This window comes from Lissotriton vulgaris, chromosome 3_1 (assembly GCF_964263255.1).
Source record: "Lissotriton vulgaris chromosome 3_1, aLisVul1.2, whole genome shotgun sequence".
NCBI lineage: Eukaryota > Metazoa > Chordata > Amphibia > Caudata > Salamandridae > Lissotriton > Lissotriton vulgaris.
This window is the reverse complement of record NC_141689.1, coordinates 1377955411-1377977514: the sequence shown is the minus strand read 5'-3', so window position 1 is coordinate 1377977514 and position 22104 is coordinate 1377955411. Positions and strand designations below refer to the sequence as shown.

General features: G+C 44.6%; 1 protein-coding gene across 1 annotated transcript in view; it reads right to left on the bottom strand.

Annotated features, from left to right (window-relative positions):
• The window catches only part of XPA (XPA, DNA damage recognition and repair factor), a 128842-nt gene that overhangs the window by 47211 nt on the left and 59527 nt on the right, over nucleotides 1-22104 (bottom strand). The window contains exon 5 of the mRNA XM_086963202.1: nucleotides 8087-8204. Within this exon, the coding sequence (XP_086819328.1) occupies nucleotides 8087-8204 (118 nt within the window). The remainder of the gene's footprint in view (nucleotides 1-8086; nucleotides 8205-22104) is intronic.

Here is a 22104-nt window from a genome sequence, read left to right as displayed (position 1 = left end):
CGAAACAGCCACATCTCCGGACATCTGAGAGACCTGCATTGGCTCCCCGTCAACAAAAGAATCACCTTCCGTCTCCTCACCCACGCACACAAAGCCCTACACGATCAAGGCCCAAGCTACCTCAACAACCGCATCAACTCCTACGCTCCCAAACGCCACCTCTGATCAGCCAGTCACGCCCTCGCCGCCGTCCCCCGCATCCGAAGAACGACAACAGGAGGAAGGTCCTTCTCCTACCTGGCCGCCAAGATCTGGAACTCCCTCCCTCCCGACCTGCGCCTGACCCAAGACCACCTCTCCTTCAGGAAGAAGCTCAAGACCTGGCTGTTCGAGCAGTAGCAGCACCCCCCCCCCCCCCCCCCCCCAAGCGCCTTGAGACCCACCGGGTAAGTAGTGCGCTCTATAAATGTCTTGGATTGATTGATTGATTGATTGATTTGTATGCTGAACAGTTTTTGAGGGGCAACAGTGACCCCACTTAGGCCCCACTCTAGAGCTACCTGGTGGACTCCCAAAAATCTGGAAGAGATTAAGACGTTTTTGGGTTTGACTTTATTGATGGGTTTGCTAAGGAAGACAAACCTGGCTTCATATTGGTCTTCCAGCCCCTTGATGGCAACAGCTGTATTTCCTGCAGTTATGACTTGTGATCGGTAAAATTCTTCTGTTGAGTTATTGATCTCGATTATTAATTCCTCTAATAGCTTAGACAATTCCTCTATTATTAGCAGGATTAGATCTAGAATGCACTTATTCAGGATGGCAAACCAGCGGTCGGTGAAAGGCTTAGAGTTCTTACACAATGATGGCCTCAGGGAAATTCGAAGGCCTCTTGGAATTTGTTGGGCTTTATGGTATTTAACCATGGTACTGGCATGTAGCCGCTGGTTGATTTCTTTTCTTGTTAAATAAAGCAAATGTTTTTTTTGTTGTACCTTATTCTGACAAAGGTGTGTTCAGCTGTTTCTGTATGTATTAACGAATAAATCCTCTCACTGGCTTCTGCAGTGAATGCAAATGTATCGGCTTTAATGGCGGTGCACATCCCAAGACCTTGAGCCAGGAGTAGCACCTGGGCCTGAATAGGGCTGTGCCAGCCTTCCACAATGCTGGCTCCACCTCCTGTGGTGCGCCTGATGACCCTGGACCACACTGACAAAGGAAGAAGTTGTGCACTGGCAGAATGCACCCTGAACTGGTTTGGACTAGGTACAGACACTCACTGCCTTCAGAGACAAAGGATTTGTGTGTATAAAAAGGGGACCCAGACCCCAGAACTTTAGATCACTTCTGGGAATCAAGACGAACCTTTGCTGAGAAGAAGAACCAGGAAACTGAAGGAGGAGACTACCCCTGTGCTGTTTGTTGTTTGGTAATGAGCAAACTTTGCAGGCCAACCCCCAAAGAAAGGAGAACAGGACTGAGTGTGCTTTCATCATCTTCAAGAAGATCTCCAAGGGCTTGAACACTGAACTTGCCTCCTGCCTGAAGTCTCAGGGATACAAGACTTCACTACCAGCTCCCCCCTGCTGGGAATTGAAGTGCCTGCTGTTTTGTTGGGCCTTCTGAGAGACTGCATGTCGCTGGGAGCTGGAAGTGCGCCTCAACGAAGAAGAAGCGTGTTGCTGCTGCAGCAGTTGCTCTCGCATCGGCGAGTAAGCGTGCCGTCGCTGTCACCATCGCATCGCCGAAGCGCGGTGATTCACCAGAGAAGCGTGCCGCCGCTGCATAAGTCGCCCTCGCATCACCAGAGAAGCGTGCCGCAAGGCCTGTCGTGGCACAGAAGTTCACTGAGTCGCCGCACGGCCGTTGGGCGTGCACGCATCACATCTACGTTGTCGCACCGTAACCAAGACGCCATTTTGTCGCAACCTAACGGAGCGTCATCGGATCGCAGTAAGAAACAGGTGCGTCAACTCCCCCACACAGTAAGGAAGCGAGCCTCAACTTCCCTGTGCAGCAGTAAGGAACCAACACATCCACTCCCCTGAGTGTAAGGAACAGCGCATCACCTTCCCCACGACCCTTTTGTTTGTTTTGCGTTTTGCATCCAATGTACTTTGAGAGTAACATGTCGCATTTACAATCTAAAGTGAACTAAGCTATTTCTACCATTCTAAAGTCTTATTTCTGAATACTGTATCCTGGATTTTTGTTGTTTGGGTCTTGTGTTAAGTCTATATAAAGAGTACTTATTTTTCTAACCCTGTGAGGTGTCCATCTGTAGTGTCTTCACTATATTACTATATGTGTTCACAAATAGTTTACCCACTGCTTCTGAGATAAGCCTGCCTGCCTGCTTGTGCCAAGCTACATTTATTTTAGGAGTGTAGCCCCTTATCCTGACTAGACGCAAGGGTCCCTATTTGGACAAAGGTACCTACCTCTGCCAACTAGAGACCCCCAGTTCTAACAAGTACCATTGTTCGCAATCATTTAAATGACTTACCTAACTGGGTTAGGATTATAATGGGGATTGTTTGCTTAAGCATTTCATCTGTATTTCAGTAGCTCTGAAAAAGTGACTGTGTTGCGAAACAAGTATTGGCTCTAATCGCATATCTTATTAAATTCCGCACTTTTGAATTCTGTGATTATGTGTTTCCATAGAAACAGAAGGATTTATAATTTGGTTGAAATTTTGACTAAATCTCTTCATCTAATGACCTCAGGATAAGCTGCGATGAATATTTAATTCTAGGTCAGGTCCGGAGCCTCAGATTATGCTGATCTCTCATTTTATTACTCAGCAGCCTTAACAATAACCATGCAATCAAAGACTACAGACCCCATGAGTCTTTAAAATAAACTTCAACACAATAAGTATAGAGTGAGTCCCATATAAAGGGAATCAACGAATAGCACTTCCTTTTCTTCACTGCTCAGCAGCCAGATAAGTGCCTCTCTTGAATGCCTTTAAACACATGTGGTTTAATTGGTATTGCAACCGTCTGGGGCTAGATTGACCTTCTTCTATTACAAATGTACAGTGGAATTCTTCCTCTGTCGTACGAGCGTGACTCTAGGCTTCCTACTGGGGGCGCTGTTCCCTGTGCGCATTGTGATAAGCAGACGCTGCTAAGGCAACAGCAGCATTTCGCTTAGTTGAACTGTCCCGCTTCATCAAGCGGCGGTTCAAAGAGCATAATCCCTGTCGGGTCCTCTAGGGGACATTTTCTAAGCTGCAGAGCTTCATTGGGATTCCACACATTTCTATCATCAAGCTCGCAACACTGAGGGGAGCACGGTGTGCAGGGAGGTCGCTAGGGGGCGCGGATGGAGAGGCAATCCCCTCCTGCCGTATTTCTTGGTAGGCGGAGGCCTGGTCTTCTCCTTCTGTTCATCAGTGAAGGGAAGACATGTCTCAGCGTGCGTGCACCCGTACACTCATAGCTCTAACTGCCCAATATTGCAGGTTTTTTCTCTGCTCCAGATAAGCAGTGTTTCATCCACCGTAGAGCATATCTCCTAAGTGCAGCCCTGATATCCTTAGAGGGAGAGTCCATGCTACTCAGACAGTAGCTACCCAACAAGCGTTGACTCGTGCAAGTGTTGCATGTGCATGGTTTAGTTGTTTTTTTCTGCCCAAGGAGTCCATGAAGTACAAACAGATGCTCCTTCCTATCCAAGAATTTGTGAAAGCCATTAATGCATCCCTTCAGAGGGCGGTCTTTTCAGATTGAGCTCCCCAGAGTCAGAAGATCATTGAATTAACTGTACAACGCAGTCTTCAACCCCTGTATGGGGAAGGTCTGAGGCTGGTGCCTCCCATTAACACTCAGGAAGGCCCAGACCTCCCACCAGAGTTAGAGACCTCTCCCCCCGATGCCACCCCTGAGGAAGATTCCTGCTCCCATCTGGGAGCAGATGACAGTGTCAGGGTAGATTCGGATACCCTTGAAGGGGATTCCGGTAATGAACCAGGCCAGAGCAGACTGAGGACCAGAAGGCAGCGCTAAAAACCCAGGTTGGAAGATAACGGCTAACAGGATTCCCAGGGGGTACCGGGTGTGCTAAATGCAGAAGACATATACCACCCCTGATCTGCGGACTGCTCACCACTAAAGTAGCGAGATATGTGGCCAGCCGCATTAGGAAGCCTATGGACAGGAGCTACAGGGGTGTCTGAGGGCAGAGTGTCCTGGACCCTCCTTGGCCAATAAGATGGCATGCACCCCTGAGATTGATCCCAAGATGGAGACTTCTTATCCGGTTCATAAAGGACCTCAAGAGTGCCTCAACTGCTCCAGGCGATCCTGCTAGTACTGATGTCCTGGGCCCACTTATGAAAATACTTGATATGGCTAACGTTGCAAAGGATTATGGCGACATGATTGAGCCTACTTTCCTCGCATACTGGTTACAATGAACCTTATGCTTCTAAGGCAATGCTAATTCCACCTTATCAATGGAGCGTTGTCGCTCATTATTGATAAAAATTAAACCTAGCCTAGGTGAGTTAGCCACCAAGGAAGCTGGGACAGTGGCCAATGGGGTACTTCTTCGGGGAACCATTCATTAGTGAGCTCTCACACTTCGTTAATACGTTCTTGTCGCTAGATAAAGAGCAACAGTCCATCTGCAAGGTGTTTAACCAACAGGTTTTTGGAGGGGCCAGAACAGGTAGGGGACACTCCTCCAGAATGGCCTACCCTTCCAACCACCATGAACTCCAAACTCGCTGATCCCTCCAGTGGCAAGACCAGAAGATGTCTGGAGGGTTCTACCCCTCCAGAGGCCATGCCAGAGGTCAAGGAGGTAAAGGAGCCTTCCGCAATGCTAGCTACGGTCCAGGGGGCACCACCGGTAAGCAATATCCCATCTACCCTACAAGGGGTGCGGGGCAGCCTGCAGTGGTTCAAACACAACTGGGTGGGGGTAACAAGAGACACCTGGGTGATCCAAACAGTGGTGGGGTTCCACATAGATTTCTACAGTTCCCCCCATTAGCACTCTGTGCCAGACCTTTGGTGTGCACTCAGGAAGTGATGCAGATTGTCGACTTAGACGTATCGGAGCTCCTAGATAAAGGGGCATTCACCCATTCTTCCCTCCACCCCAGCGGGTTCCTGAGCAACATTTTTCTGATTGAGAAGGACAAGGGCTATAGACCAGTAATAATTCGGAAAGATTTCAACCAGTGGGTGGTGTATCGCCATTTCAAAATGGAGGACAAATACGGTCACAGAGATATTTTGCTACCCCACAATTCATCGGTGAGGTTCGATCTGAAGGGCGCCTACCTCTCTGTTCCGATCTGCACACCACACAACCATTTTCTGCAATTCGAGGGAGAGGACAGGTGTTCCAATTCAAGTGCCTTCCGTTTGGTTTCTCTTTCGCACCTTGGCACTTCACTAAGGTGCTATGGCTGGTCATGGAATGGATGCGAGCACAGGGGGTCAAACTCAATGTATACCTGGACGACATCCTTTTAATGCATCACAACAGATTCAAGCTAATTGCTCAACTCCAGATGACCCTTACCCTCCTTCAGGATCTGGGGTTCATTGTGAACGTTCAGAAATCAGACTTTGTCCCAGCCCAACAAATTCCCTTTGTTGGCTTAGAGATTGATACAGCGCACTAGTCACTCTGTTTACCCCAAAAGAAGATGCTTTTCATATGTAAGGTACTATGCAAGATGCTGGAGAAGGAGACATTCTTCCTGTGTCATGTGGCCAAGACTGTGGGACTGCTGTCCTCATCCATCTAGGTTATGTTTCCAAGTCCATTGCACTACAGTGCACTTTAAAGTCTGAAAGCACAACACTTCAGGAGGGGCCTGACGTAAGCACAAGAGGGTGTTTGATGTTTGGGCACTAGATATCCCAGAGCGGATGTTCACCCCAGATGGGGTATCATTCACCATTTCTAAATAACTTGCAATACCAGGGAAGTTCAATATACAGCTTTTCCTGGTCATCACAAATTGTGCGTGGTGAACTGTGTGATAGCGAATGAGACAATGACTGAAGAATACTGTCCTCATGGGACATGCATTGGTTATATCTCTCAAGAAACCCTTTAAACCAGTTTCGACAACTACAAATCGCCCGATGGGGAGATAAGTGTTACAAGAAGCTGGTGTGGACACATCTTCCTTTGTGGCTAACTCCACCAGGGGAACTATGGCTTTGAAGGCCTTCTCCCTGGGGGCCGCTTAGAAGTTATTTTCCGATCAACAGACTGGTCTTCGGATTCTACATTTTAGACCTTTTACTTTAAGCCCAATACAAGAATGGCTTCCATGGTTGGTAACCAGCTCTAAACCTGCATAATCTGAACAAAAGGTCCTGACATTGAATATAAAAGTTCTTAGCTAACTTGAAGGACATTTCAATTATAATAAGGACGTGGAGGCAAGGGTTATCCCTTTTGCATTGAGTTATTACATCACCCTCCCCTTACCAGACAGACAGTACAGCATTCTGGATGAGTAGATTTACAAGTAATATTGTCATGTCACTGCTGAACAATTGGTAACAATGTTTACCTGGTGATGTATTCATGGAATTGCAAAATGCTTCGCTTCTCTGGAATGATATTGTTGATATTCATTGAATCAGTTCAGTATATAGAAAAAATGATGCTCCATGTTTGTTTTTACCTAGGATCCGATCTAAAGTAAGAATTTTGAAAGAAATGCCTGCATCAGGATGTTTCGCATTAAGAAGAAAGTGCTATTCCTTAATGCCGATTATATGGGACTCACTATATGATTATTGCGTTGATGTTTGTTGCAAATACTCGTGGGATTTGTAGTCTTCGATTTCATGGTTACTGTTAAGGCTGCTGAGTAATAAAATTAAAAAGATGAGCATAATCCTTGCCTCTGCGTCCTTAATAGAATTGAAACTTTCCTTCACGATAGCTAGGGATAGCTAGGGAATTTAACATTCTTTACTCAGATCAATAGGTTTATTACCAGTTACATGCTGGTTGGGTACAGGCTTCTGGGATGTGCGCCGGTCTCATTCTGTACCCAAATCTCTTTACATTTATATTATTTGTCCATGTATTACTTATAAGTAAGATATGTTAGTTTCCCTGAACCATTCTGGGTGTTATCATGCATTTAGCACACGTCTAGATATCTAGTTATAAGTTGTATGCTTCAGTTCCAAAATTCAATAAAGCTTTGTGTGTGGTAAGCTGTGTCCCTCAGGAAAGATATTCTGAGTCAGAAGACACTAGAAGCCGAAGAGTAAACACTGGTATTTCATAAACACAGCTACACTTGTTTGGTTATTAAAGAATTCTTCACAGGCTAGAGATGGGTAAAATATGTGCAATGCACACAAACTGTGACTGGCAGCCCAACCCCACCTGCATTAGAGAAGCTGAGACAATGTCTGCTTGTGTAGTTGTTTAAAACATCTGTAAGAATGTTTAGGGCTGGTATAGCCAGTGTCTCAAAGGCTCTTGAATGTAATAGTTATTTTTACATGAATGCATACATTTTAAATAATTTAATTTAACAGTATTTCCTGTGGGGTTTTATTTTGATTCACTGCCTAACTCCATTATTTCCAGTGGGAAGGTGCTGCAGTACCAATGGTTGGCAATGTGTAGTGCTGGACTTACTACAAAAGTATAAGTTTCAAAGTATAAGTCACTACAAAGTTATTTTACTACACAAGTGCATTTTGTGAATACTGAAAAGTAGTAAACTTATACAAAAGTGTAAGTTACCCTTGTGAATCATGCCCAATAATAATATAAAATAAAGTGTTTTCTGCTTTGAGAAGTTTGACGTTTTGTGTGGAACAACTTAAAAAAACAACTCCTACTTAACATGCCTGTTACTTGCCAGGGCTAATGGAACAAGCAAGGAGTGCCGGATAAATCATGTGGCTGTGGGCATATCTGAAGGGGCTCAGGTGGCCTAAAACTAGCCTAGCTGTACAAATTGATTCACTGATCTAGTAGCACTTTGAAAATAATATTATTAAAAATGATGACCAGAAAGTGTTCACGGTTCCAGCCCCAACAGTTTACAAATCAGGGATACATGCTATGTTGAATAAGTAATTCATGATGCATGGAACTCTACAACCGTAGCGTATTATTCTGGGTTTCTTACCTTTAACTTTTTTATCAAACCTCTTCTGTTTGATTTTGTCTCGGTTTTCTAGCCTTGCTTCTTTTGCTTCCTGCAGTGCTTCTTCACTACCCCACACCTCCAGGGAACGTTTTATAATCTATACCATAAAATAAGACATAACATTCATTATTTGCTGCATATAAATGCATTTGAAATTCATTGCTTAATGCAATTTTACAACAACTGGAAAAGTATGTGGGTGCAAATATGTTGTTCATTATGAGTGTGCACATATAAGATGTAAAAGTAACCCTGGCTAATACATTTCACATGGTTTAAATTATTCTGTTTTGGAGCTGGAGGGGCGTCACCAAGTCAATGATGGTGTCGGACGTCTAAGATCAGCGATCGGCCCTGGCCAAGGGCCTAGCATACCTCCCTTAACAGCTTCTACTGCAATCTTGTGTTTCCACAGATCGAACCGGACCCCGGCAAAAGAGGCGGGGCTAGAAGACCAGAGAGAAGGCCTCACGCAGTCGTTTATGTGTGTGGGCGACCCGGAGCCCAGGCAGAGTGAATGTGACAAAAATGGTGCCAAGCATGAGTTAGGCCTCCCCACCAACCACAGAAGAAACGAAGGAGGACTAGCCTATGGACAAAGCAGTGAGAGGGGCAGATTGCCGCGGTTTGGTGTCCAGAGAGGCGGGTCCAATCCCTACCGACCACTGGGAATGGCACTTCCTGCACCCTACCATCCAGGTTGAGGGGTGGGGCCTTGTGAGGTTGATGAAGGAATAGACCCAAGCCTGTGGGAAGGAGAAGTTTCTGCCGGGGGCACGTGTGCTGGTCCACCCCATGAGACTCGGAGTACCAGGTAATTGCGGGACCCAAGATGGAAACCCCTAGAGTAGCTGATTCACTGATTGGGGAGCCATTCCGAGGTGAGTGAGGGAAGGGCCTTCAGCCCTTCCTGGAAATCTTGTGCCCATTTCTCCATCCACGCTACAAGGACTCCTCAGGAAAACAGCACTATGTGGCAGGAAGAGCTTGTAAACATGCCACAGATTGGGAGAGCTAGCTGAGCATGGAGCCTAATGGTTGAGACAGGTAAGAAGGTGACTACTTGGCTTGCTCAATAATTGTGGGGACCCAAGTCAGTTAAAGACAATAATCCCATGCCCAAAGACAAACCTTTTAAGAAGGACTGGGATGTTGGCCTGATTCCCTTATATAACCAGTCTTCGATGCGTATCTTCCTCGGCGTTAGCAGCTGGGAGCAAGTGAAGAGACTCTAGCCTGCAAGGATCAGAGGGTAGAAGTGCACCCCCATGGCCTGAACAGGCAGAAACAGGATTAGAGTCCATAGATGTCTATTTTAAAGATGTACGAAAAATTCAAACAGAACCCTTTGCCATCAAAGGGGGAAACCTCAAATATGCCTGACACAAGCTTGAAGCAACATTAAAGACCTTCTCCTATCACCCACCACAGGAAAAATATCAAGAAGTGGTAAACCATCTGAAAACCACCAGGAGGAGACCCACTTGGCTCTCAGATGAAGATGAGAAGCTCACTAAAAGGTTTATTATGATGCAAATCTTCAAGACATTAAACTTGAGGGTTATATAATGGGAAGTCCAGATTTTTCAGGACTTCTCTCCAGTGACTCAAATGACATACCTTTAGCCCAGTTACCTACTTTCTCTGAGCTAGCCACATTAAATAAAGGTGGGGACATCCTTTTCGGTTGCTTTTTGAGTGGCAGTACAAGCACTGGCTGGTCAAATCTCTAAAGGAGGCATGCTAGGTCTGGGATCTGTCCCTACCTGAAGGAGATCCTGATCTGCAGTAGAATCTACTGCATCCAAAAAGCCTTGAGTGGAGAAAAGCCTGAAGAAGGGGTGGGCAAAAAGCCCCCACACTGGAAGAAATACTGGAGATAAGCATTATGGCACTGGAACAAGTACAGAGAGCCAGTGGTCCTTAGACATGCCACTGTCTGAGAAACTCAACCCCTGGAGATATATATATACGGTCTCCTGATGCTACATAGAGATACAATGGTGGAAAAAGCTTGGTACACAGGAGAAGCTGGAAGGGGGTTAGGTGGGAGGGGCTCAGACATAATATGTAAGATGAGCTGCAAGCCCGTGCTGAGACGGATGCCTTCGTGGACTGTCGGTGACAAAAGGTTTCTCCTACGACCTATGTACTTGGAATCCTTGCTTCTCTGGGCTTGCATGAATGTCTGGGAGTGCACTAATGTGATCGGTCACCAATATTGGGGACTACTTATTGTTAGAGTACTTTGATAAATAAGAGTTTAATCCAGCACTTATACTTTAGAAGGTCGATGCGATTGGGGAATTGTTGCCTGTTCAAGGTTTTGTTGTTAAAGAATTGGGAGGGGGTGGGTTGTGGACTGATCTGGCGCCAAGCTATCACCCATTACATACAGGGCACAGAGAGGGAATGGTAGCAACAACAACAATCACTCCACACCATCAAGGTTTACTGACTCACTCAACACAACTATCTATAATGTGAGGGACTTCAATAACCCACTCAAAAGACTGTAAATCCAACATGAACTCTTTGCACTGCATACAGATATTGGGCTCCTCCAAGAAACAGATCTCTTTCTACAAGATCAATCGCAACTAAAATCTCCTGATTTTACGGGACAGTAATTTTCCTTGGGAAATAAAACGAGGCGGTGTGGGGAATCAAGTAAAACAGGCATTCAAAGATAAGGTGGCCGGTGGGTAGCCTTGAAGGGATCCTTTGGAGGCAACCTGATAACACATCCTCCGTTTATAGCCCTAATCATGGTCAAGAACATTTCCTGACTGAAACCATGCAAGTTCTGTCCTGGTCGTCTGCACCAATTATATTGCGGGAGGAAGATGTTAATTTAGTTTTGGATGTCGTAGAAGATATAAATCAATCTGGTATTGCAGCGTCTGATTTTGTCACCCACAGGGAAAATAGTATTGGAGGAGTTGCGCTTGATTGATGTCTGGAGAACTAGGGTTGTGATTTTTCTCATTATTCTGGGGCATGTAAAACAAATGCCAGGTTTGATTATGGTTACTCTGGAGCTCTGGGATGATACTCAACACCCAAACACATTTTCAGTCCATGGCCCAGTCTCCTGAACCCCAACTGCGCCACAAACTAGGAAACTGGATAACAAGGGAATGTGAAGTCTTCAAGACTACTTACTCAGAGACTCCATAACGGTCGCAAATATTAAAAAAGTATTGCTGACTATGTCACCCAGAATTATGCAGAGGATATGTCAACATCCCCTCTTCGGGATACACTTAATACAGTTCTTAGGGGGAAATTTCATTACGGGGGCAGCTCGCTTGAAGTTGATGAGGGAGGCAACCATTGGGGACATTACCAAAGACCTGAGAGAACTTGAACAATCCCACAAACGTACCCACTCACAAACAATCTGGAGAAAGGTCTTTATGTTTAAGGTCCAGATCATAACTTTGGAAACAGACAGGAAAGCATACTTACTAGGTAAATTAGAAAATAAATATTATGAACAGTGTAACAAGTAGGGCAAGCTTCTTGTGAATCTCTTAAGAGCGCCTGAAGCTAAGAGCATCATTCCAGAGGTCAAATAGTTTGATGGAGGAATACAAGCACAAGACACAGAAAAAGCAACCTGTTTCCATAAATTCAACACACATCTTTATACAAGAGAGGCTACAGACCCCACACTCTAATGTTGTGAAGACTGAGAAACTGAAAAAGCTCATTAAAAAGGAGGAAATTGTCATGGCAACAGCTGATCTACGCCCTTCCAAAGCACCAGGCCCAGATGGTTGTATGACCTGCAGGAAAATAGCTTTTTGCAGATTTATCTCCACTTTTCGACGATTAGGTACTGGTGTAATGACTCTGTAATGCAGTGGGTCCTGCTGACCAGACCTCCGTGCATGTGCTATGACCCTTAAAAATGTATGGTTAATTGGCTTATACCCAATTGGCATAGATTAACTTATTTGTAAGTCCCTAGTTTATGGTACCAGGAGTACCCAGGGCCTGTATGTTAGAATGTCCCTTGAAGATAGCAGCACTTTTGAAGCCACCACGAGTGGGGAAAAAGTAAACCATGTCTCCCATGCTGCCACTACAGACTGGCAGAGCAGTTTTAAAATGCAAACTTCACTTTGCCAATTAAAGTACTGTCAACGCCTAAACTTTCCGTTTTAATATATATACACGTCTCCCTTAAGGCAGGCCTACGGAGCCCCAAAACACAGAGTTATATATTAAAATGTAGGATATGTGTTTTTTCAGGTCCTAACAGTAAAAATCTCACATTGTTGTTTTTACCATGGAGAGACTAGTAGCCTCATTGGCAAGTACTGGGTTGAACCCTAATCACTCAGCAGTGCAACCTGAATGGGACTATTAATGTTGGTACTTCAAGATATCAAGAAAATCATGCATTAAAGCTGACTTGATGCTCAAGTAAAATTTAATACAACTTGTTAGAAAACTTTAGAAAGTTGCCACCATGCTGCCCAAGTTTTTCAGTGACCGTTTATGGTTGCTGGTCACAAGACGAAATTCTGCCCTCCTTGGAGGGAGGAGGGGGGGGGGGGGGGGTGGGGGGGGGGGGTAGAGAAGAGGTATAACTTCTCCAAAACAGAAGGCCAAGCAGGGTGTAAGCCCAAAAGACGAGCTTTAAAGGGGAAACCTCCTTTGAATGGCAAAGGGTGGACACACAAGAGGGGGCTGCTCTTTTGTTCTGGCAGACTGGTTGGCGTATGGATAGAGTTGCCAAACCAGTTTTCTTGTTGGTAGGCAGCCCTTACGCAGCCACACCTCTGGGATAGAGTAGGTAGCTCCATACACCAAGACAGAGTTACTACCATCTTGGGAGTGGACAAAATAGTGCATTCTGGAATAGCTAGATGCCACACTTCTTAGGACGTTAACATCAGGCAGGAGGGGACCTGGTAGCCCATTTGCTAGTAGTACCATATCCCCTAAGGGCAAGTTCATAAACGAGGAACCCCTAGCACCAAGAGTTCAGATCACGCCTGTACTAGTGAAAGGACCGAAGAAGAAGTGTCCTGCTGTTTCCTGGACCTGGCAAATAGAGGCTGTACCAAACACTGAACTGTGCCTGCTGCTCCTTGTGCTAGCAAAGACAGGACTGTGCTGGTGGTACCTGCTCGAGGAAAAGTCATGCCCTAGACAGAAGAACTTACTCCAAGAGTCAGTTGGCTGACTTCCTGTTAAAGTTATGGGGCCACAAATGCTAAAGAAACCTGCCTTTGGGAGTTGGTAGCCAAAAGTGCTTGCCTGCTGCTGACCATAAAATGCAGTCTGGGAGACCAAGTCCCAACCCTCAAAAGTTGCACCTGAGTCTGCTGTACTCAGGAGAGTTGTCGGAGTGCAGTTTGGTAGCCCAAGACAGACGTTAACCCCAGTTAAAGGGAACCACTGGTTTTGCTGTAACCAGAAACCAGTAGACCAGTGACAACTGTTTTTGGCTAAGTTTTATCCAGACTTAAAGGGACATTATCCCCTGTGGCTAAAGTCACCCCATTGTGACTGCGGAGTAGCTTGAAGAGGACTCAGTCACTAGATCAGTATTTTCAGCATCCTGTATCCCTTGCATCCCGACCGCTCCATTGAAGTCTATTGCGGTTTACCCGTAGAACCTCAAACTTTACTGGAGACTGCCATGACTGAGGCAACTGTCCAAGAAAGCCCCATTGCCCACTGTGACTCGCACCTTGCCTGAGTTGATCGCCTGAAGTGGGCCGGAGTAGGAGTTTATAACGTTGTAAAAGTTTTCCAAAGTTTTCAAAGTGAACAGCAAACAGCAAAACATGACGGTTGCCAATGTTTGCTTGCGTTTCTAGAGAAAAGCAGTGATTTATTATTGGGTTAATAATTTATATCTCCGGAACCCTCCTGTGGATTTTGTTCATTTTGGTGTCTAAAATTCATAAAAATACAACCAATTTTTATAAATTGGTGTTAGATTTTGTGTTTGCGTTTCTTTCTTATTTAACTGTTCTGGTACTTCAAAATCTTTTGCACTTCTTTTCATAAAGCCTGGCTGCTTAAAGCCTCAGCTAGCCACCCCAGATTGAGCTAAGGTTTTTCAAATGTGTCAGACTGGACCAAAGACAGATTTGTGAGTTTATCACATGGTGAGGTCTCACAACCACAGCATATAGTTAACAGCTTTACTCACACTACCCCTTTTTAGGTCGAGGACCTAAAGGCTGCGCTTGCGCAGTCTGGGGTCGGAGATTTAATGTCTCTTAGTGTGCTGTTTAACCCACCTCCCTTCCCAGTCTCTCCTCCATTGGCTTGCTTCGTAAACGGAGGCCAGCTATTGGAGGAGAGATGCGTCACTCCAATTTAGCCCCGTCTTTTTCGGATTCGGGGGCGTAAGTTTTGCTGTTCTTTAGACAGTGACGTCATGCGTCACTCAAAACAGCAAAACAATGCCCCCGATTCCGAAAAATTCGGAAGCCTGCGGCCGCCATTTTACTTTTCCCCACAGTGAAGGTGAGCCTCGAGCCTCTGCCTCTGCCCCCGTTTGTGCCGTTTTTATGCCACACGTCTCCACAGCTTCGCTGCTCCCACAGTCACACCACCCCAGTAAGCAGCAGGTAATGATGCGGCTTCACAAAATCGGCAGACAAACAGCGGGACCAAAGGAGACCTTGTGAAGAAGCTCCCGCAGCCTCACGATTCCCACAGCTCTGCGACCCTCAGCTGGGAAGTGAGTAGTGGGGCCAGACGAGCAGGCAGGCAGACAGCGAAGTGGCTTCCCAGTGGCTGAAGAGTCAGAAGCAGGCAGCGTCTTCTCGGCTCCAGCGGCTCCGCGGCACCAGCAGACGCGCAGGTAGGCTGTGAAATCAGCGGGGTCGACCCTACTCCGTGGCCCTTGGATAGCACTTGAAAAGTTATGTTTTAAGCTTAGCAGCAAGCTATCTGTTGGGAGCGCAAAATGCTGTTTGTAGGGAGCATAGGTGGAGGATCACTGCAGCGCTAGCGGTGGAGCCTGTTTGCTTTACTTCTCGGGGCTCGTGAGGGTACAGGGTGTGGAGAGGGGCAGTGCTCTCAGCGTCTGTCAGACGCTTTCCTTTGTTACTTTGTTTCTTCTGGTACTCGCTGAGCCCGACGGAGATATGGAGCCGGGTGCTGCAGGATGGATGAAGGAGGAGTTACTGGGCTGCAGGTAAAAACTCCTACCACATTATAGCGGAAATTGAAAGTGCTCCCTGCTACAAACTAATGTTTCCTGGGCGAAACAATGTCTCACGTCGCTGACCTTATGCCTCGGTTCTGTAGCGAACTACACCGACCTCTGCTGATAAGGAGTCCAGTTCATGCATCCCCTTTCACTCCATACATAATGCACCAGCATGTAACGGAACTTTTGAGTAATGGTCCACCATGTGTGTAACGCGTCCCCCATTCACGTGCCGCCCCCCATCTCGTGTTGCCTCCTACACCCCCTCCCCCCCATCTCGTGCCCCCCCCCCACCACCTAAGCATCACTGAAGTGCTCGTACTCCTCACTGCTGGTTACCGCAACTCCAATATTTTTTCACCCCTTCACAGATGAGCGATTTAGTTACAGCTTCCTGGGGAGTCATTCTCATAGAGGGTGCTGACAGAGGAATGGGGTGTTAAAACACTCTGTAGCCACATTACAAGGAAATGTTTACAGTTTACCGTTACACAAGCATCCCCTCGGGAACCTGGGTCAGCGAGCCATGCTTTTACGAGGGCCTAATAAGTGAGCACGAAAAACTGCATAGCAAACAACTGGATGCATTACATTTGTTTCAAGAAGTGTTTTCTTTGCACCCAGACATATCATGGGGCAGTGCCTCGTTTACCACAAAAAACTAGTCCGCAATGCACACTGGGTCTTTCTTTTAGTCGTGCCTTTTGATACCTCAAAGGAGCAATCTGCTTGCGCATTTAATTGGCTTTAACTGTGTGTGGACGTAACGTCATGCTCTTAGGCATATATATTTTAGTAGCCATCATTGCCGTAGGCATGCATGTAATGTGATACTCGCCTTCGGAATGATATCTGGTACACTGCAATTCACTTGAAATGAATTGCTCCTGTCTGTTCTTTGTACTTTCTTACGCCGTTTATGTCGGTAGCTGGCTGGGTGCTTTGATTCCTATGTTATTTTTTTCTTTGTATTTTCCCATCAGAACTTTCATCTTGTGTTGCTTTAGTCCCAGCCGTAGTCACACTGCTGTCTGGTCCCACTTTCAGATTTGCCCTTCTGGGTGGGAATCTTTTCCAACGGTGAAGAGCTGGGGTCCACAAAATCTGCATGTAACTCCGTGTGTGTGTGTGTGTTTTTCAAATTTGTCTGCTTGCATGCTTGCCCTGAGTCCCCATGACTCTGACCTCTTTAAACTGAGGAGGGAGTTTCCTGCCGAACAGGCCTGACATCCCTGGAAGAACACTCAGCTTGCGAGACTGTTGTGTTAAGAAGCTCTGGCGTGCCCTGAGCCCCTCGCCAGGGCCCCTACAGACACTTCTATTGCAAGTTGCCAAGGGCAACTCGTCAAGAGGGCGTCAAGTGAATTGTGCCACTGTAAGCAGGATGGCAACCTTGACTGTATTAAAGTAGTTGGGTCAATTGAAGCAAACAAGACTACTACACCCATAATGCATTAGGTTGTCACACAAAAGCACAATGCTGGAAGCGATAACATGGAATGGCCTTTACATCTGATTACAATTAGATGATGTAATAGCAAGTCGCAACTTACAGAGCTTATAAACAGCATGTGTGATATGAATCGGTATATAAACAAACATTGGCAAATCCAACAGGTGTCATCTTTTGTTTCTATCTCACTACCAAAGAACATCCCTCTCCCTCACTACCTCACTCTTTCACTACCTCACTCTCTGTCTCTCACTACCTCACTCTCTATCTACCTCACTCTCTCTCACTACATCACTCTCTCTATCTCCCTACTCCACTCTATCTATCTCACTATCTCATGACTTCTCTCTCTCAAAACCTCTCACTGTCTCACTACCTCACTCTCTATCTCACTACATCACAACTTCACTCTCTCTAACTCACTACCTCACTCGCTCTCTTTCTATCTCACCAACCCCACTTTCACTCTCTCTTTCACTACCTCACTCTCTCTCTATCTCACTACCTCACAACATCCCTCTCCCTCACTAACTCACTCATTCACTACCTCACTCTCTCTCTGCTAATGCAATAGGTCTCACATATGCAAACAATTCAGCTATTGCCAATAGAAATGACAATGCATTTATTTATGGATAAAAAAAAATACAACAATTATGAGCAATGCCAATAGCTCTACCTATAATATTGCCGAGACCATTGCATTGTAAATGCTTGTTATAAATTCTTCACTCAGGCACTGATACCACCGCTCCAGAGAGGATTTCAAGAGATGGCGCTGGAGGGAAGGGTAACCCCTACCATGTCTGAGTCCGTTTCCTTTATTCACAAGCCCAGCAAAGAGCAGAGTGACTGCAGTTCTTAATGACCAATCTCCTTCTTCAAAGTTGAGACAAAGGTTTTTACTGAAGGGGCTACCTTAAGATTGCGGATATTGCTAAAAGAGCTGATAGACTCCAATCAGTTAGGAATTATCCATGAACACCAGGTAAGGGATAACATGAAAAAGGCTCTACATCACTTAAATATGGCTGCCACAGGGTCCAAGCAGTAGATCCAGGTCACCCTAATCACCGAAAAAAGCTTTCAACCAAGTTGACTTTATCTTGTACATGAAGCGGGTGATAGGCCTAGGAGACAGTCTCGGGAATGGACTTCTCATGGTTTACCACAACCCCAGAGCTAGGATAAACATCAATGGGCTCAATTCCCAATGCCTATATAATACACAGAGGCACGATACAGGGGTGTGCTTTTTCGCCTCTTTTCTTCCAGCTGACTATGGAAACTCCTTGCACAACACGCTTGAGATAACCCTTGAATACAAGGCATAAAATTTGGCACCCGAAATATCAAACTTACTATGTTCGCGGATTACCTTTTATTGCAATAAAAGATCAGATTTAATCACTCCCCAAGAAAATCTAAAGATGTACCAGTTCTCTAAATTAAAAATTAACATCACTAAGTTGGAGTTCTCAACATTTCAACCCCCTAAGATCTAGTAGGAACACTGAAGGGGCTGAGCTGGGAAGTTTCTGTTCTCTCTCTTTTGGGCTTGACTCTGGCTCCTACCCTAGCAAGGACTAAAAAAATAAACCTCTAGCAATGAAGGAGAGGAGTGAAGAAGGAATTCAAAAACTGCCTCTCTGGGGTCAAATAGCGGCTTACAAGATCTTAAAGGTTTTTCAAACCCCTAACCTTCAGATCCCATGAGATTACATACACAGCCTCCAGACAATGTGTTTTCTTATATTTGGCAAGGGAGTGCAGAAAGACTGGTCAGTCATCAATGCTTGCTAAGACCACAATAGGTAAAGATAGGAGTCCATAACCTATTGTATTACTATGTATGGCTTCTGATCCAAAGAACGAAGAGGAGACCGAAAAAGATCAGTGTATGATTGATTAAACTCCACGGCAGGGCCACTACGGGAGATTCCATGGAGTTTCAAAGCACAAGAACTCTATAAATCCGGTCTCCAAGGTCAACCTGGACCTCTGGGACAAAATAACAGTTAGAAAGGGGTTAAACTCATTCCTACCTCCTTCCACACCACTTTAAGGAAACACAGATTTTACTCTAGGGGTAAATAGAACCAATTTACCAACAATGGTTGTAAGGCAGATGCAAAACACTTTGTTCTGGGAGCTTGTAGTCATCCTTCACCAGTTTAAAGGATTTTAGAGAGTGTCATGATCCCAAATTCAAATTTTAAGCACAAGTTAAGCTGCTATGTATCAAAAATATAAACTATTTAGAGCACCAAGTGCAAAATTAATTTTGCAATCACTGAATTCAGGATTATCAAAAGCAAAGACAAACATATGGGTTACGATGTAGCTCATCTTTCTGGTCTCAATTATTTGTAAAGGCAGGACTATCCTAAATTGCTTGTAGCGATGATACCATTTGACTCAGCTGAACCTCACATAGGCTTCGGTTTGCCCAACATGCAGAATGTTGTTTATCGTAAGATGCATAGAAGGAAATACGTTTGTTTACACTGTAGATGCCTCCAACGAAAACCACCTACTTCCAGGTCTTACTCTATACAACTAAAATATGCTAGGACTCTGGAAGAAGAACAGAATTTTTCTTGGAAAACATATTGCGTGCAACAATAGCAAAGAAATCTGAGAAGCTGAAAGAAATTTGACATCTAGATTTCTCTCACCTGAATCTTGACACATTAGTCAGGAAGTAAGTGTTGACAGAGGCTAAGAAAGAATTGGCTCTAAGAGGTTTATTGTGAATCTGTTAGCAGCCCCATATGACAATGGTTTCTCTAAAGTCGAACCAGCAAGAATCTTTTTGGAAGGGCTCATTACTGAAATGGGGTGAGCTTTGTACTATGCTAGTATTGTATAGCCATGGGTTGAGGTCTTTAGACAAGGATAGATATTGGTGTTCTGGGTCAGATGCGCCGTGGGTGGAACTCCTCTGGAGGAAAAATGTGATGGGCTTTGGGGGAATAGTGTTCCCACATTATTTGATGGTGTTGTTTTGGTCCTTTGCCTCTGCTTCATTCTTTCTTTCTTTCTTTCACGGGCCCAATGTTGCCTCTGTGCTGATAATCACACATTTTTTCCATTGGTGAATTTTCTAAATAGTCATCATTTTGAGCTCTGCTAACTGCAATGCTTTTAGTTTTATCCGCTTGTACACTAAGATTTTTTTTTAACTTTCAACACAACTTAAAACAACAAAGTGGATGTTAGCGTAATCCCGCAAGACAATGTTGGGGAGATGGTATAGTGGCACAAGAAAAAGCAAAATAAAATCATTCTCCATCCAGTTGTAAATCAACACACAAAATCAACCAATAAAGGCTGAATGCCACTCGATGAAAACAACCTTGATTAACAGATGTAGCAGTTTATTGCCCTCAAACAGCTTACCTGTCACCCTCTGCAAAGAATTTACTGATTTACTGGATAAAGGAGGTTGGATACAGATCTGAATATGTGGGATGGCTAATTATCTGTTTCTTAATAAACTGGAAAACAACTATATAGTCTACAACCTAAACTACTATCCTGGAGAGAGAGCTATTAAATAAAGAATGAACTTTTAAGATCTGTAGTGGCTCTGAGTTAATAGGGTCTCCAAGGTAAATGGCTCTAGTTAACGAAGAAACAAAACTACTCATGGGAAAAAAGTACGTACCACACACCCCAGAATGAGGGTGATGGTGGAGTTATAAATGAAATATCTGGAAATTCAAGGGAAACTACAATTAGACCACACCTGCTTACTAGAATATTAATTTAAATACAGCATATATTGTCCGTTAACGTTGTTTTCAGACCCTGTTTTGATACCTCACATCTGTTTCCTAACCAGGAGAAAGGTTAAAGAGATTAAGTCGTAGTTTTTGGAATCTTTGTGGCATAAGTAGATCCAGAGTTCAAATTCTAGCACGATCAACTCACCCTTTAACCTCTCTTGTCAAATACATTGAGTATCACTACATTTGGTGATAGTAACACTGGTTACTTAAAACACATGTTAATAGAAACAAGCAGCGGTATTAAACCCTAAAAATATTTTTTCTACAATTCTCCAGAATAGGTCCACACAAAGACAAATTTTTCTATTTGACCTCTCTCAGGAATTTGGCTGTGGTGAAATATCTGCCATGTGGGGACACATGGGTTCAGCAAGCAATAACAGCAATGGGATCCAAGCACAGCTACCACTAAAAGGTATTCCAGTTGGAATACAAGACATAATGCCTTTGTATGACAAGAAAAACAGAACATGGACATTCTTAATATTTTATGGGAGCATTCTAAAGACGGGGAATAGCCACACATTTAGGACTCACCTTAAGCAGATGAAAAAAGTGGAGTTGTCAATCCAGTGAGCAAGGTTCAGCATTGCTGCCAAGAGAAGACGCCAATAACATGCGCGCTGTGAAAACCCAAAGAAATAAAATGTGCTGCAGCACTTGCCATACATGTCCTAATGGCCATATTCTAAAAAAAAAAGGTTTCCTGTGAAAGATGGTGCTTTGGGAACAGAGGCATTAAAAGGATGCCAATGCAGTACACGGGAGTCCATTAATAATTAATTAATTTGAAGCAAAACATGTGCACCTACATTAACTTCCATGCTGTGAATGTGCCAGGAGCAGGTTAAGACAAGTCTTCTAGAAAAAATATACAGACCGTGCCCAAGGCCTTAAAAAGTATCTAATTTGAACTGCAAATGACATCCCAAATCTCTGGGAGCATGCATCCAAGCCATTTTTGGGAATTTGGTTCATAGTTTTCTCAAAATCTCCAGAAATGCTGAAGCAGATTTCTATTGGTGCTAGTAATCCATATTCCCAAGGGACACTGCAACAGTGGCCTAAAAAGGACCAAATTAAGACTACTTTCTTCTGCAATGACAATTGTGACTGCTCACAGCAAATAAAACTGAATATCTTAGGTCACAGGCTGTCAACATTTAAATTTCTTCCAACTTGGAAGCAACACAAACTGATGGGCTTCATCAAATTCTCATATTCTTGCTAGCAAATGTTATAAAATAACACTGCAAATCCTAAAATGTCCACTCGGCTTTCCCAGAAGTCTGTTCTTAAGATTTATCAACTGTCCTGGCCGAAAAAAAACATATTTCAAATCATAGTGAAGTCAGCAAAGGGCTGAAGTAGCCCATTAATGCTTGCTGGAGCTGGCAGAAGAAAAATGTGAATGACCCCAACCACAGACTAATGGTGGATGTCTCGCTGGACCCCTGTAAGTAACTATGTTATACCCCCAAAATAATTACAAAATCTAAAGGTCTTGGCTAACACAGACCTAGAAAGTCAATCAGTCTGGCAATGGCTGCAAGCCTCTTGC